Genomic DNA, 14,935 nt, shown 5'->3' with positions numbered 1-14,935 from the left:
CTGAGAACAACGCTGAGAGGCCACCAGGACAGGCGGGAAGGACAGACCTGTCCCACACACCAGCTGCCCTCAGCATGGATGGAGGCAGGGCAGGTGCCAGGCCATCCAGCAGCAGGCAGAGGCGGGAGGGGAGGCAGATAGAAGGTTACTCATCCTGCCCTGCCTCGCTGCCTCCCCAGCGCCTCTGGGTCACGCAGTGTCCCTGCTCCGTTGGCGAGCAAGGCTTCACTTCAGATCTAACACACACCTTGGACACAGGGAGAAGCAGTGGAGGAACAAGCAAGCAAAATGCTGGGAGCCAAAGCCACTTGCTTGCTCTCTCTGTAAGAACAACGTCTGTGACTTACAGCCCCTGCCCCCCAGCGCTGCCCGATCGGCCTGGGGCTGTTCACAGCACCGCCTAGAAACGGGAAGGAAGAAAAGCAGCCACCAGTCACATGGAGCCTTTGACCTTCACCTCCAGATCTCCATAGCTGCATTCCTCCCCTTTGCTTCCCCTTCCTTGCTGCTTTCTTCCCTTTCTGTCCCTATTCTCCATCACAGCACCTCCCCAGCCTGCAGCTGGCGCAGGCTCCCCCAGGCTGCCCAGAGCCGTGGGGCAGGCTGGTGCCACAGCAGTGGGGATTAACCCTCCCCCAAAATGCAGAGGAGAAGGCTCCCAGGTGACCTAACTGTGGCCTTCCAGGATCTGAAGGGGGCTACAGGAAGGCTGGGGAGGGACTGCTCAGGATCTCAGGCAGTGATAGGACTAGGGGGAATGGAATGAAGCTGGAGGTGGGGAGATTCAGGCTGGGGGTGAGGAGGAGGTTCTTCCCCAGGAGAGTGGTGAAGCCCTGGAATGGGTTGTCCAGGGAGGTGGTCGAGGCCTGTCCCTGGAGGTGTTTAAGGCCAGGCTGGATGAGGCTGTGGCCAGGCTGATCTAGTGTGGGGTGTCCCTGCCCATGGCAGGGGGGTTGGAACTAGCTGATCCTTGTGGTCCCTCCCAACCCTGATACTGTGATACTATGAAAGTCACAGTTGACACGAGGTGCACACTGGGATGAGGAAGGACAGAGCTCCAGCCCCACAGGGCTGTGCTGTGGCTGCTCTCATGTGATAGAGTCTGCTTTCAGCACTGCTTGATCAAAACAGAGACTAAGCAGAGATGTACGCAGTTGGTCCTCTCCCTGTTCTTCGCTTATCTCCCTTCGCTCTCTGGCACTCAAAACCAAGCGTTGCTGGAGCTGTGTGCCATGTCAAAACTTGCACTGCTAGTCATCCCCAGAGACAACACACTTGGATTAGGAAAATATTTATCAGGAGATTCTCAAGGGAATATTGACAGCTTTCTGAAGGGCATTACATGGAGACAGCAGGGGAATTCAAAGGCATCCATTTTGTGCCAAAGGGCTTTAAAACCCTTCAAGACTTGAATCCTCCCCCTTTATTTTCTGGTGTTCTGACCTTTCATCCAAAACCCATTCGTGGCACTACTCTGACAGACCAGAGAAAATGAAGCTGACCAAGTAATTTCAGCATCTTAGAACACCCCCGTGGAAAGAATAAATGAGATGTAAAAATATGCCAAGCTAATCATAAATGAACGTGTTGATAGTAACATAGACACGTTCTAGAATGCCCCTTTAAAGCCAAGAAAAAGCCCACAAGTCTCAATGTGTTAAATAACTCTGATTCAGAAGATAATTTACCTCAGATCTGGCTGCTTATTGCCATCCCTGCTCTCACACTCAGTACTAAGCCTCTCAGTATCAGGATGTGTTCTCACCCCAAAGTCAATGTCCTGAAGTACATTTTAAGGGAGCTAAAAAAAGAAAAAAAAAGGGAAAAAAGAAAAAGAGAGAGGAAAAAAAGAGACAATTCCAAAAGATACCTTTTGATCAGAGAAAGTTACTTCAGGAATTTCTAAGCCACCCATTCTGCATCACACTTCAACACCAAGATGTGTTTCCCTTCAGCAGCAGCAGGTCTGATGTCCTTTTGTCCTCCTAATGGGGCTGGAGTCTTCCAGCAGGTTTGTTTCAGCACGGCAAGGACAAAAGCAGCCAGGAGCAGTGGCGAGGGTTGACCAGAATGACTAAACACGCTGCTGTCACACTGGGATTCAAACGGGATCTGAAGGGCTGAGGTCTGAAAAACCGCTCCACGAAGGGCCGCGGGATTGGCATGCAGGTCACTCATTTGAGCCCAGTCCTTGATTAGTGTCTGGCAGCTTCTAGGTGTCAACATTTCCAGCAGGTTACAATAAACCTATTTACAAACACCACCTTCACTTGCTTTGGCAGCTGTGAAGTCCGAGACAGAATGGACTGAATTCACCTGCCCTTCCCAAAGGGATCCTCACTCCTAGAGATGTTGGGAGAGCGATGTGGGATAACCCCACAGGGCTCATGCTGCTCCTCCCTTGCCTGGGGAGTACAGACAGACATTCACCACCTACTGCTGGCAGGCAGCAGCAGCCCTGCAGCACTTGGAGGGAGGCATTGCTCTGCTCAGCCACATGGCAGGACAATGACATACCCAGTGTGCTCAAAACCCATAGCTGGGCAGCAGGCACCAGTACCAGGTCTAATTGGCCACAGGGATCCTTCAAAAGCACAGAGTACTATGTCCCAAGTTTGTTTATTTCCAACACTATACTATGCAAGAGCTGAAGTCCACTGACAGACTACCAGTGACCACAGCTCAGCATGGTCCACCGATTTACAAGGTCAGTGTGAAGGAAAATGGAGTAATAGCACTGGAGAGGAATTGGTGGTTGTCTCCCAGCTACACTACATTGGCTCATCCAAATTGGTCCCTCAGATTCTCTAATCTGGATTCTAATCAGGATTCATGATCACAAAAGCAACAGACATAGGAAGGAATTAGCACCTTCCAGGTTGCTTGTCTGAGTGCACAGGAGAAGCTTTCATCTGGTAGCAGCTCCCCAGCACACAGACATAACACCTTTCATCCTCAAAAATTGCTGATGGTCTTCACAGCAAACCCTTTCCTGCCATCCATATCACCAAAATGCAGCCCTTTCTGAGGTAGAAACATCACCTGAACAGTGCCTGGCTCCATCCAAAGAAGAGCAGAATGAAGACTGCTTTTCCTAATGTTCATGCAGAGCAATGATTCAAATTTTCTTCCTTCAAATTTTCTGTTCATCAAAAGGTTTTTCTTGTCTCTCTCCCCCAGGCTATAAACATGCACATGGAAGTTAAATTACTGATCTGGGAAAAATAATCAAGAGATCAGCTGAGTCGAGCAGAGCATGAATGCATGGCTTCAAGGACCCAGGACAGGAAAGCAGAATACATGAGCCACTTGGCCAGGCCAGCCCTCCCACACAGGTGAGCAGAACACAGCCTCAAGATCAGTTTTCATAAGGATGCTAAGGACTCACTTATCTAAATCAACCCCCAAAGGCAGGAGTCTGGCACCATCCTGCTTATCTCAGTGCTATCCCAAACAATCTGCTTCACTCTAGGTGTTCTTACCATGTTCTTCTCTCCTTCCTTCCCTTCTCCATCCATCATACCCAGAAGTTTATTAGACAGGTAAACCTTTCTCAGAGGGCTGGCACACTTCCCAGTCCTTATCATCACTGCCCTCCCATTGGGGATTGGTAACAACATTAATGGTGGCATCAGCTGAGCTATCAGAGCTTTCAAAGGAGAAAGTGTCAGAGGGCTCTGCAGGACAAACACTTTCTGGGTATGCTTAAAATCATTCTTCTGTCAGTGAAAAGTAATGCCCTTGTGGTACACATCCCTGTGTGCTGTGCTGAACAAGTGACTCAGGAGACACTGGACTGAAAGACAGCAGCAGATCCTGATATCCCTGTTCACACAGCACTGAGGAGGTTCAGGTGTTTTTAGTGATGTGCTTCCCAGCAAAGCACTCAGAAAGCTCCAGCCTACCTTCTAGATTGGTCCTTTACCAAAAAGTGATGTTTTCCCCATCAGTATCACCATCCACCCAAATCTGCATCTGCAAATGCAAAAATTAGCTAATTAAAGCTCATGTCACCAAGGAGCCACCTCTGAATGTCAGGCAGTGGCTCCTCCCTGGAGCACCAGGAGACTGCAGAGCAAGGCCCGGGAAATGCTGCATTCAAATAACCCTGGGAGGAGCATTACAGGACTGCTTTGGAATACAGCTGGAACAGGGCCAGCTCTCAGTGTGCATGAAGGCTGATGCTGCATGAATGAGAATAGCAGCAGCTGCCTGGACAGGAAAACACAATTTGCTCTACATGCAAACCCCTCACAGTGTGGTTCAAACTCTACTCACTACCAGGTCAAAGATTAAGGCTGAGATAGCTGCAAGGTTTTCTCCTCAAGAGGTCTCTTTACAGTGGAAAACCTTTCTGCCCCAGCTTCAGGAAGGGGAGTTTCAAGCAGGCTGTCTGGTGCCTGGTATCACAGAAGCAATCTGAAGGGATGGCAGGAGCTGGCCTCGGTTAGGAGCATGGCCAGAGGGCACAGTGATTGCTTTGGTCCGGAGATCAGCGGACAAGGATGTGGTCTTTAGGTACACATAGACACACAGCCAGCCAAGCCAGTGCTCACAGGCTGGATCACCTCTCCCAGCTCAGATACATCCCCACTTCTAACACAAAACACACTGTGGATCCACAGAGCACAGGGACCCCGTGCAGCGCCTTGAGAGAGGAAGGAGAGAATGAAGCTTCTTCCCTCAGAAGGAGCCATGCACCACCAGGCACTGCAGAGGCTGCTGCTTTCAGCAGTGAAACCCACGGACACAGAGCTGAACTCCCAAGGGTGGAATTGCTTCCTCCAGCAAAGGCAGCCCAAAGCACTTGTAAAAACAGGCAAGCTTCTGTCGTGGCTGTTAGCAGAGATCCATCAGCTGCACATGTGCTCCTCTCCATCCCAAGGGCATGGCCCCCTGGAGAGGCAGAATTATCAGCCCCAGTTTCAGATCACCCTACCCCCAACATTTACCTTAGAGAATTACGAAAGGTTTTGTTTGTCCAGATGGATGCAACGTGGCCTTCACTGGCAGCAAGAACCAGCTGGAGGAAATATGCTGATGGAAGACCAGGTACAGAATATTGAGTTCTGCCCTCAAAACCCCATGAAGATAGGGCCTGCTGACTTGGCTGGCAGAAAGAAACACCAACAAGGAACCACAATTCCTTCTCAGTCCTATGAAATATTTAACCCTTTGTTAGAGTCCTTTGCTCACTTGAACTTTGCACACAAGCATGCAGCTGCTACTGCACTACCCTCTCTTTATTCTCCAAAGCAATCCTGCCAGCAGGAATTAAGTCCCAAAATGCAGCTTCTGCAGATGGACAGCATGCATCTCAGACTCAAAATCCTCTTCTGAGTTGTAGTAATCCCTCTGTAGCAACTGCAGTACAAGGGCTAAGAGATGTTTTGCCCTTCAGGCTAACTTGCTGCAACCACATCTGAGAACAGAATTTCTGCTCCTCAGTAATCACATCTTGATTTTCACTGTTTCACAAGCCTCCTGGAAACAAACACTAAATCCATGTCTGTGTACCTCAGGATTGTTGGAAGCCTGTACTGACTTATAAAAGGCTCCTGAGCAAGCTCATGACTACCTAACTGACAGTGTGAATCCCTCTCACCCACTGGGCAAGTAAACAGAATTGAGAAATTCCAGGAGCCAGCTCTGTGCAATGGAAGTTCTGCCATTTACTGTGACAGCCCCAGCCCTGCTGTCAGCACGTATCCAGGGCAAGGGACAAACCCACCCAAACACAGACTCCATCCTTCCCCTTCCCCACCCCTTCCTTCCTTCCCCACCGAGCCAGCAGTGGATGGGAAATGGGTGCTCTCTCCCCTGGTCAGAGGCACGAGTGTCTCATTTCCCCATTTCCAGGAGCCAGTAAGAGCTGAAAACTCAGCACAGCTCTAACAGTCATTTGAAGTCTGTGCCTGCTGCACGCTGAATGGATGAGTGAATGAATTATCTGCTCTGGATGCAGAGGATCACCAAGAGATAATGCCCGGCCCAGCCCACAGGGAACTGGGCTAAGTGAAAAGGCAAAACCTTGCTGGCATAAAGAGAAGCCCCAAGACCTTGTTCTCAGCAGATCTTTGTCCCAGGCATGAAGCTGAGAACAGTTCTGCTATGTAATGATGTGCTGGATTTTCCCCTTCCTCTCCCCCTCTCTGAAAGTCACAGAAGGATGACCCTTTCTGTTCCCACCAGGAGCCTCTTCTCTGCAGGATTCTTCACATATGAGCCATTCCCACCCTTCAACTGCCCCTTTCAAGGCAGTAGGCTGCTGTAAGGCAAAGATGTCAATAAAAAGCCAGTTGAGATGGAGGCAGATGAGAGACCCTGCCTGTAATGTTCAGAGGAAATCATCCTGAAAAGCACAGCTCTTAATGAGAACCATAATTAAAATTTCCTTAAATAAATATAAGGAAAGAGTCCATGAGGGAGAGCAGCCAACAGGAAGTGGGAGTTGTGCTTGGGTCACCCTCCATTGTCCATCCACTCTCAGATGTCCCAGGCAGACTGTGCTGAGGACAGGACAGCTCAGGATGGCACTGGTGGCTTCGTGTTGCTGCTCCTATCGACGCCATCTGCAAACAGAAGAGCTGCTGTGTCCCTGTGTCCCTGCACCAGCACTGCCACACAGCCCAGCAGGTACCACTCAAGAGCAGCCCATGAGAGAACTGCAGTCTGGCTTCCTTTCTCCAGCTGTACTCAAATGGCAACCAGTGCACAGGCATTTGTCTTTCTGCATAACTGGGAGATGAAGGAAGGTGAGAAAGAAAGGGTCTAAGGTACTGCTGCAACTGTCCCTTTCTGCTCACCAGGAGCCACATCATCTGAGTCAAATCTCACCACTGACTGCTCAGCTGGAGCAATTCTGCTTTCTACTCAGGGGACAGTGGCAGTTCCTGCCCTGAGGGAGGCAGGTCTCTAGGCTGGAATGTGCCCCAGCGCTGTGGTCTCTGCAAAGAGAGATCATGCCCTAATGTGCAGGTCTGCAAGGAGACTGCAGCTCTGGGGGACACATGGAGTAGCTGAAACACCCACTGTGGACAGACAACAGGTGACTTACATCCGCAGGCACTTGTCCTTCCCTCCGCTCGCTACCCTCTGGCCATCCGGGCTCCAATCCGTTGCATACACCTAGCATTAAGGCAAGATTCAGCTATCTCTGCTGGGAGGAGATCCCTGCCTCCCTCAAACACCTTGCCTGGACCAAGCACCTCACCTCATCTGCATGGCCAGGCAGATCAATGGCCAGTTTCTTTGTCTTGGCATCCCAGACCTTCAGCGTGCTGTCACTGCTGCCGCTCACCAGCAAGCGGCTGTCGGCCGACCAGGAGATCTGGTACACAGCTGAGACGTGGCCCCGCAGCGACGTCAGGTACCTGGGGAGGGAAGGCAGGAAGAAGCTCTTAGAGAAGCAGGCAGCTGGGTTCTTCCAAACCTCCCCTTGCCCACCTTTCATGTCTCTTCTCCACCTGTGAGTGAGCACAGTCTTGGGGTGCACAGCACACCCTGAGCCAGTACACCCAAGGCAGCCAATTGCTATACAGAGTCCATAGGTGGATTGGTCTGTTTAAAAACCCTCCCTTCTAGACAATGACTCTTCATCTCAGCTCCTCAGCCAAGAAACTCTTATCCAGCAGGCCACATGAAGTTCTCACTGTACAGAAATGTCCTTCTCTCTGACTGAGCTATCTGGATTTAGAAGGAATGTTAAAACTACCAACAAGAAAGCCAAGCTTGTCAGCAGAAAGGCTGATTTATAGAGAAGGAGCTCTGCCCCAGAGAGCTCACCAATACTCTAGCTGAAGGTAAAAGCTGGGCTTACAGAAGCATCCAAACACCAACAGCACCACTTGTAACTACAGCAATTTGCATGATCCAGAACAAGCTGTTCTCTGGCACAAGAATCGTTTAAACTGGGTCAGGCTACAGTGTGCAATGCACATGTCTGCAGGGGATCAGCCAAGTGGAACATGCCATCCCACAGCAGCTGTGCCCGCCCCAGTGCCCAGCCCTGCAGCAGGCAGCATGTGCCACTCAGGTGGGGTTGCACACACCGGGCCAAGCACAGACCCCATAACACAAGAAGAGCCAAACAAGGAACTTCCCAGGGGCAGAGACAGAATTACTTTGGTCAAGTTCAAGCTAGAGAGATGCTGAACACGGCAGGGAGCTCCTGGTGATGACACTGGGGCCCATCTCCATGGGCACTGCACGCAGAACCCATATGAGCACCACAACAAACCAACTCACTTTCCTGTCCTACCATCCCAGAGCTTTATGGACTTGTCAAAGGAAGCACTGGCTATTATCCGTGTGTCTGGTGAGAAGAGGACTTGGTTAATCAATGCTTGGTGGCCTGTCATTCTCTCCAGTGGCTTCTTGTCTTCTGCTGGTCTCCAAAGAAACAGCGTGAAGTCATCTGACCCTGAGACGAGCCTCTCTGGTTCCTGGCCCTAAGGAAGGGATGAAAGAGCCCAAGCCTTGTACAAGCCCAAGTGTGCAGAGTTCAGAAGCACGCCACTGCTGGGGTCAACAGCCAGCTGTGCACATTTACTGCTTCCACCAGTAACAGTGTGAGAAACGACAGCAGGGACAAGAGAGACTTACCCGGACTTGGTCATACCTCTGCTGTGCCCTTTTCTTCAGTTCTACCACTGAAAGAGGGAAAGGAAAAGGGGAAGAAAGAGATTTGCAGTGCCTAGGTGAAATGAAACTTTGTAACTCTGTGATGCCAGTTCCAATCCTGGCTCCATGGGCCAAGCAAATGTATTTCTGACTGCTCACCCACTTTCTCTTTGCCAAGATTGGCAACACAGTGGCCTTCCCATGCCTGACTGCTCAACCCTGAACATGGGCAAGGAAGGTGACCAACACCAGCACAGGATCTGCTCCCAGCTCTTAAGGTTGCTTTGGCTTGTGGCAGCATAAAGAGACATCAGGTCTCCTCAGCATCCTCCCCATCACCTCTCCCAGCCTGCAACTCTGGTGCTGCACTTACAGGAGCCTCTCACATCCTGTGGGTTGATGGTGGCCTCAGCAGGTTCGAAGGCACCGGTGCGGAGAACGTAGTCAGTGCTAAGGGCCATGGTGTTGACCCAGTGAGCATGGCCCTGCAAGGTGCGGCAGAGGACCCCCTGGAAACAGAACCACTTGCTCAGAGAGGGATGGACAGGCAGGACAGAGCCGGACTGTGCAGGACCCACCAGACCCACTGGGCAGCAAGGATCATCCCTGAGATTTCCACATCCTCTTGGCTTGCAGGCAGGATTGCAGCCAAGCTTAGAAGGGACGAAATGGCACTGCTGAGCTTCAGGAATAAGTTTCCCACAGGGCCTTCCAAGGAACCCACACATTGCTGCCACTCTAGGGATGTTTCCAACTTTTAGCCCCATCTGACACTTTCAGGGATGAAAACAGTGCACCACTGCTACCCCTTCCAGATGGTGTCAAGCAACAGACTCTGCTGGTCCCGGGGATGCAGCACACACTCTGCATCTCTATTTCTCAAAGAGCAAAGCTACAACACAGCATGTCTAGGCCCCTTCACCAGCAGCCCCAGTGCTGCCTGTCTCACTTACATCCTGGCTCCTCCAGACTTTGATGGTCCTGTCCTGGGAGGAGGAGTAGAGCAAGCCATCGCCCCCCCACTTCACACACGTCACAGACTGTGTGTGGCTGGTGAGGATTTTGTCACACCTGCCCAGCAGGGTGTCCCAGATGCGGATGCTGCCATCCTTGGAGGCACTCGCCAGGTACCGGCACTCTGGGTTTCTGTGTAGAAAGAAGATCGAATCCAATTGCACAGTGCACACAGTTCCTCCACTGAGCCCTTCCTCCATCAGCCCCAGAGGATTCAAGTGCCCAGAAGTCAATAAAAGACAGCTTTCCCTTGTGGCTTAAGAACAGAGAGAAGCCAGGCAGGAGCAGAGCACTGACCTGTAGAGAACAACATCCCACAAGGCAGGGGAGAGGCAGGTGGATGCTTCCCTCTAAACCAACTCCAGAACTGCACTCTGGAGGCATCAATCCAGGGTGAACTTGGCACCTTAGCTCTTGGCAATGAATGACCTTTGTTTTCACTGGAGGCAGCTTTATCCCACTGGTTAATAATGGGACACAACCTAGCACCTTCCCTGGGCACTGGCAGGGGGCTCAGTCTGCCTTAAGCAGGCAGTGCAGCCTGACAGCAATGGCAACGTGCTGAGAGTGCCACACTTCAGCTCCAGCAGGAAACATTTGAACACAGAGTGGCAGGGCTGAAAGCAGCAACATCCATCCACGTGGCTTAGGGAGGCAAACTTAACACATCTGGAAGCAGCTGCCAACAAGCCAGCAAAAAGAGGAGAGCCACATTTCTCTGTCCTTTCCACATCACCTTTATCACTCAGCACAGTTCTAATGTCTGAGTGGTCCCTGGCACCAGCAGCAGCAGGGAAGAGTGTGGCCCCTGTGCTGTTGTGCAGGACCTGAGTGGAGAGAGCAGCTGGCTGGAGACAGAGGAGAGGAGCTCTGGCAGGGTCATCTCCCTCCTCTCAATTTCCTCATCCTCCTTTATAATCAGTTTTGGTTAATCCAGTTTCTGTTTGCAAATAGCTGGAGTTTCCTTCTGGCAAATTCAATTTGCAGGCTCTGCTCTGAAGGGGCTCTTTTTCTCTTTCTTTATTTATTTCTGTAGTATCTTGGATTATTGGCTACAACTGACCCCATCCACCCATCTCTCCCAGACAGAGCTTTAGCTCATCAAAGGGCTAAGGGGATTGCACAGTTAATCAGCCCTCATGATAAATAAACCAGATGACAGAGGCAACCAGGATGCAAGAGGGCAGAAAGGGAGAGCTCTGCAGAGCCTGACCTCGAGCACTGCGCAAGAAGGCTTTCCTGATCCTAGCTCAGCACACTGGGGAGGAGCCCATCAAATGTTTGTCCAGCACCATCAAAACCCTGTGTTTTCTACCACCACATATGTCATTATTTGGGCAGAGGCACAGCCTGGCAGTGACTTCCCCAGTGACTTCACAGGGAACTGGGACTCCTGGATCTCAACTAGACATTTTTCCTGGCTCACCTTGGGAGCCACTCCCCTGCATGCAGTCCCCCTCTGTGCACCATGACAGGAAAAAGGCAACCAAGAGCAGTGCCCTTGGGGTCAGGCTGCTCTTTTCTGTAGGAGCAAAGGGGAAGGGCTGGGCTGTCCCTTCACTTACATGTGGAGTGGTTCCCAGCACAGACATGTGATCCATTTGGAGTGGCCGGTGAGCACCCGGCCGATCTGATTGCCGGTGGCTGGGTCCCAGAGAAATATCTGTCCAAGGGAGGAAACAAGAGGGTTGTGTCAGGACAAATGCATCATGTGAATCCCAGGGACCTTCGGGCTTCATTTAGAAAGCAGAGGTGTCCTTGGTGTTGCATTTACATTGGCACAAGCAGGGGGCAGGACTGGATGCCTTTCCAATCCCTGCAGTAATCAGCTGACATCTCAAAGAATGAGACCTGATTGCCCTCCTCTCTGCCTAAAATGCTGCTGCACAGAAATATCCACCTCAAATCAAACCCAGTACAGGTCCCCAGGAAGCCAGCCTGAGCCTCTGAACACGCCGAGCCAGAGCTGGGGACTGTTTGCAGAGCGCGATGAAAGCCGCAGCGCACTAAATGCTACTTATCATCAGGTTCCGTGGGTGGGACACATGCTGGTTTTCTCTTGTTTTTTCTCTCTCTACATAAATGTTCATCCAGAGAGCCAAGGCATTAGTCATCTCCAACTTAAGAACCTGGGAGAAACAGGCTAACAGAGGACAAGCAGCTTCCTGGGTTAGATTAAAGCCAGAACGGCACCAAACCAGGGCAGAAGCCAGCCTGGCCCAGATCTTTTCCGTGGGGTTGGTATCACAGTGGTCTGACAGATGAGCAGCTCAGATACTGAGCATGGGGCAGCAGCTCCATGGCTGCTCTCTTTGCTCCCAGACAGCTCAAAGGTCAGAGAGAGTGACCACCACTCTGCAGCTCAGCAGGCCACTGACTCACTTTTAATTGAGCATTTCACTTCCCTGGGCACCTCTTAGTGCACACATTTTGCCCCACAGACAAGGCACAGTCTCCTGCATATTCCTGTAAGAGGGAATCTGGCTGTGTCTGAGCAGCACTGCAGAGAAGGCTGCTGCTGCATGTCTAGGTCATGCAAACAGCAGCCTTGGCTTGGCTAGGCAATACTCCTCACTCCAGACACCTCCCTCGTGACGGAGCTGTCTGCCAAGGACCACATCCAAAGCCTGGACTCTTTCCTGTGCAGAGGGAAAAGTGTCTGCCACAAGACAGCAGAGCTCAGCAGCAAGAGGTCTACAAAGGCAACAAAGCCAGAGCCTGGCCTGCCACAGAGTTCAGAGATGCCACTCGCAACTACTGCAACACATCCACGTGCAAAGCTCCTCTGGGGAACAGCAGTCCTGCTCAGAACAACTGGATACACCCATCACGCCCCAGGAAATAAACAAGTCTTCACCTCTGAGCCCTCACAGCCCTTTACCAAGCTTCGTGTTGGTTCAGAACAGGGCTCCAGAGGGTCTCCACGTTCCCAAAGCCCCTAGCCCCACACCACAGGAGTGGGGAGCCAGCACATACCTGGCTGTTCTTGCAGCCCGAGGCCAGCTTCTTGCCATCAGGTGACCAGGCAATGCTGAGCACCCAGTGCCGGTGACCTGCAGAGACAGCAACAGCAGGTGTGAGTGGAGCTGTGACTGTCCTCAGTGTCCCAGTGTGCAGGCACTCCAAGGCAGGACTGGAGGTGGGGGAAACACTCCCTGTTCCTCCTGGCCAGACCCTCTTCCTCTACTGCATTAATCAACAAGGGCTACACCCTGCCTGAGCCCAGCTCCAGCCTGTATGGCTCAGGAAGCACTCAGGCTCTGGTCTGTTTGTCTCCCTCAGGCACAAAGATGGTCTCTGAGAGCAGAAGGCCAGGAGCTGCCCTCCTGGGACACCCCCAGCCCCACCTTTGGCTGTGAACTGTGGTGTCTCCGTGCTGAGGTCCCAGAAGCGGACAGTGGTGTCTCCAGAGCCACTGGCCAGGTACCTGGGGGGGAAAGAGCTTGGCTCAGCATGGTGTCCCCCGGGAGGGAAACAGCAGCTGCTGCCTCACCCTGAGCTCCCCACCCGCAGCCAAACCCTCGTACTTTCCCGTGGGGCTGAAGGCCACAGAGATGACAGCCTCGGTGTGTCCTTCCAGCGAGCTGGTGCAGCGGGTCACTGCCCGCACCCTGAACACTGCCTGCGGCTGGTAGATGATGTCCAGGACCTTCTCTGTCTCCACACTCTGCCCCACCAGGGTCTTCTCCAGCGATGCCACGATCTCAGCATCATGGACAAAGAAAGCCAGGGGCACCGGCTCATCCTGCGGGTGGAGCGGCAGGTGAGGTGGTGAGGGGCGGCCCCAGGGCTCGGAGAGTGTCTGGGGAACTCGGGGTGGGGAGGATCTCACCTTCTGCAGGAGGGCATTGCAGACCAACTGCAGCTTGTCTGGGGTGATGGTGACAGGGACGTCAAAAGGGGAGCCCAGGGTCTCCCCTGCCTCGTCCCGGAACTGGATCAGAAGTCGCTGTACATCCTCGTCCGGCGACATGTTCTGTGGGACAGCGGGCTCAGGAATCATACCGGAGAAGGGGAACAGACACACAGCACTCACCCGGGCAACGATACCCGCGTGGGAGGGATGGAGCCACGACGGGAGAACCCAGTGCGGACCCCGTGGCAGGAGCAAACATCCTACAGAGACCCTACCCCCAGATAGGATGGAGACAAGAGAAGCCCTATAGGGGAACCCGGGAGTGCTCAGAAGGCCCCGGAGCACGTCAGCTCCCCACCCCTCCCGTTTCTACATGCTGCCCCGAGCTGCTCCGGGCCGCCCTAGCTCCACTCCTTCTGTCCAAGCCGCGCCCGTCCCCGCTCCCGGTCCGGTCCGCCTCGGCCCCGCTCCACTTGCTTCCCTATCCCGCACCGGCCCCGCTCACCGCGGCCATGTGCCCGCAGGGCCCACGTGGGCCGGAAGTGGCTCCGCCGCGACGGGAGGGGCGGTGCACAGCGCTGCTGCCCCCTAACGGCCGGCGGTGGGAATAGAGCCGTACCGTTGACATCGGGGGTTCGAGGCCGCGGTGGGCGCTTTCCGCCCCCGGGGGAGCAGCGAGGTCCGACCTCGGGGTCGAGGAGGGTCGGAGTCGCTCCGCAGTGACTACGGAGATGCTTTTCATAGCATTTCTAAAATAAAAAGCAGCAAAACTAACAGAAATATCCCAGGTGGGTCCAAGTCAACCACCAGTCCTCACTTTACCCATTGACTACCATTCAAGCTTCGAGCAGGCCCTTGACAGGCCCCCAGCCTGCTGCCCTCCCCTCCAGGAGAGGCCCCATGAACAAGGTGGAGCCCTGGCAGGGACCTCTCCCTTGTTCTTTTGATGGATGTTTTTCTCACCACTCACTACAGGTGTTTGCTACTGAGCCACTTGATAAACTGAGTCTCTTGCACTTGATCATATCCACCCCAAACAGCACAGCAGCTCAAGGAAACACAGCCCTGAGTGGCATTTGTGCTCAAACCTGGTGCCTGTGCCATAAATACCTTGGCCCAAGGTGGAGAAATGAATAAATTGCTGCATGCAGGATGGGTGAGGGTTCAGCTTTCTCATACAGATTAGGATTAAAGCATGTGCATGGCTCAACTCTGTGCTACAGGACCAAGCCCTACCCCTTCTCCCTCTTTCCTAGCCCAGCTTCTGACTTGTCCTGTAATTAAAACACCTTCTTATTTAGCATTTAGATATGAATTCTTCTTGTTTCACACCACTCTCACTGACATCACCCATGAAATATTACGATATGTGTGCAAAGGCACTGAGGACAAACTGTTCAAGGTTTTGTTTCTTTTATAAACCCCTACTATTACCCTTTAACG

The 14,935-nt window shown here is 52.6% G+C and overlaps 1 protein-coding gene across 3 annotated transcripts; it reads right to left on the bottom strand.

Moving 5' to 3' along the window:
- Positions 1 to 1,275: 1,275 nt before the first annotated feature.
- On the bottom strand, positions 1,276 to 14,020 carry NLE1 (notchless homolog 1). Of its 3 annotated transcripts, none has more exons than XR_010989356.1 (13): positions 13,469 to 13,991; positions 13,164 to 13,381; positions 12,984 to 13,063; positions 12,613 to 12,689; positions 11,202 to 11,299; positions 9,576 to 9,768; positions 8,996 to 9,131; positions 8,605 to 8,651; positions 8,248 to 8,450; positions 7,214 to 7,373; positions 7,058 to 7,128; positions 4,953 to 6,572; positions 1,276 to 3,975 (listed from the first exon to the last, which is right to left on the bottom strand). XR_010989356.1 is itself a non-coding variant. In XM_068154743.1 (13 exons), the coding sequence occupies exons 1-13, from the start codon at positions 14,004 to 14,006 to the stop codon at positions 6,560 to 6,562; spliced, it is 1,449 nt and encodes a 482-aa protein (XP_068010844.1). In that variant the 5' UTR covers positions 14,007 to 14,020; the 3' UTR covers positions 1,276 to 6,559. The 3 variants fall into 3 exon arrangements, 2 of the variants coding, with proteins under 2 accessions (XP_068010844.1, XP_068010843.1); XM_068154743.1 differs by adding an exon at positions 13,998 to 14,020 and having other exon boundaries at positions 1,276 to 6,572; positions 13,469 to 13,612; XM_068154742.1 differs by having other exon boundaries at positions 1,276 to 6,572.
- Positions 14,021 to 14,935: the final 915 nt, after the last annotated feature.

The sequence above is a fragment of the Melanerpes formicivorus genome, unplaced genomic scaffold, assembly GCF_026170545.1.
Source record: "Melanerpes formicivorus ecotype bairdi unplaced genomic scaffold, bMelFor1.0.p_v2 SCAF_29, whole genome shotgun sequence".
Taxonomy (NCBI): Eukaryota; Metazoa; Chordata; class Aves; order Piciformes; family Picidae; genus Melanerpes; species Melanerpes formicivorus.
This window is presented reverse-complemented; position numbering and strand designations above follow the sequence as displayed.

What these genes read in the sequence shown, in the direction of transcription:
- NLE1 (XM_068154742.1), bottom strand. Translation starts at nt 13,639, where the DNA reads ATGATTCCTGAGCCCGCTGTCCCACAGAACATGTCGCCGGACGAGGAT. An exon ending in ACAGGATGTGAGAGGCTCCT is followed by an intron (nt 8,652 to 8,995) that starts GTAAGTGCAGCA and finishes TCCCTCTTTCAG; the next exon opens with TGGTAGAACTGAAGAAAAGG. An exon ending in AGAGGTATGACCAAGTCCGG is followed by an intron (nt 8,451 to 8,604) that starts GTAAGTCTCTCT and finishes TCCCTTCCTTAG; the next exon opens with GGCCAGGAACCAGAGAGGCT.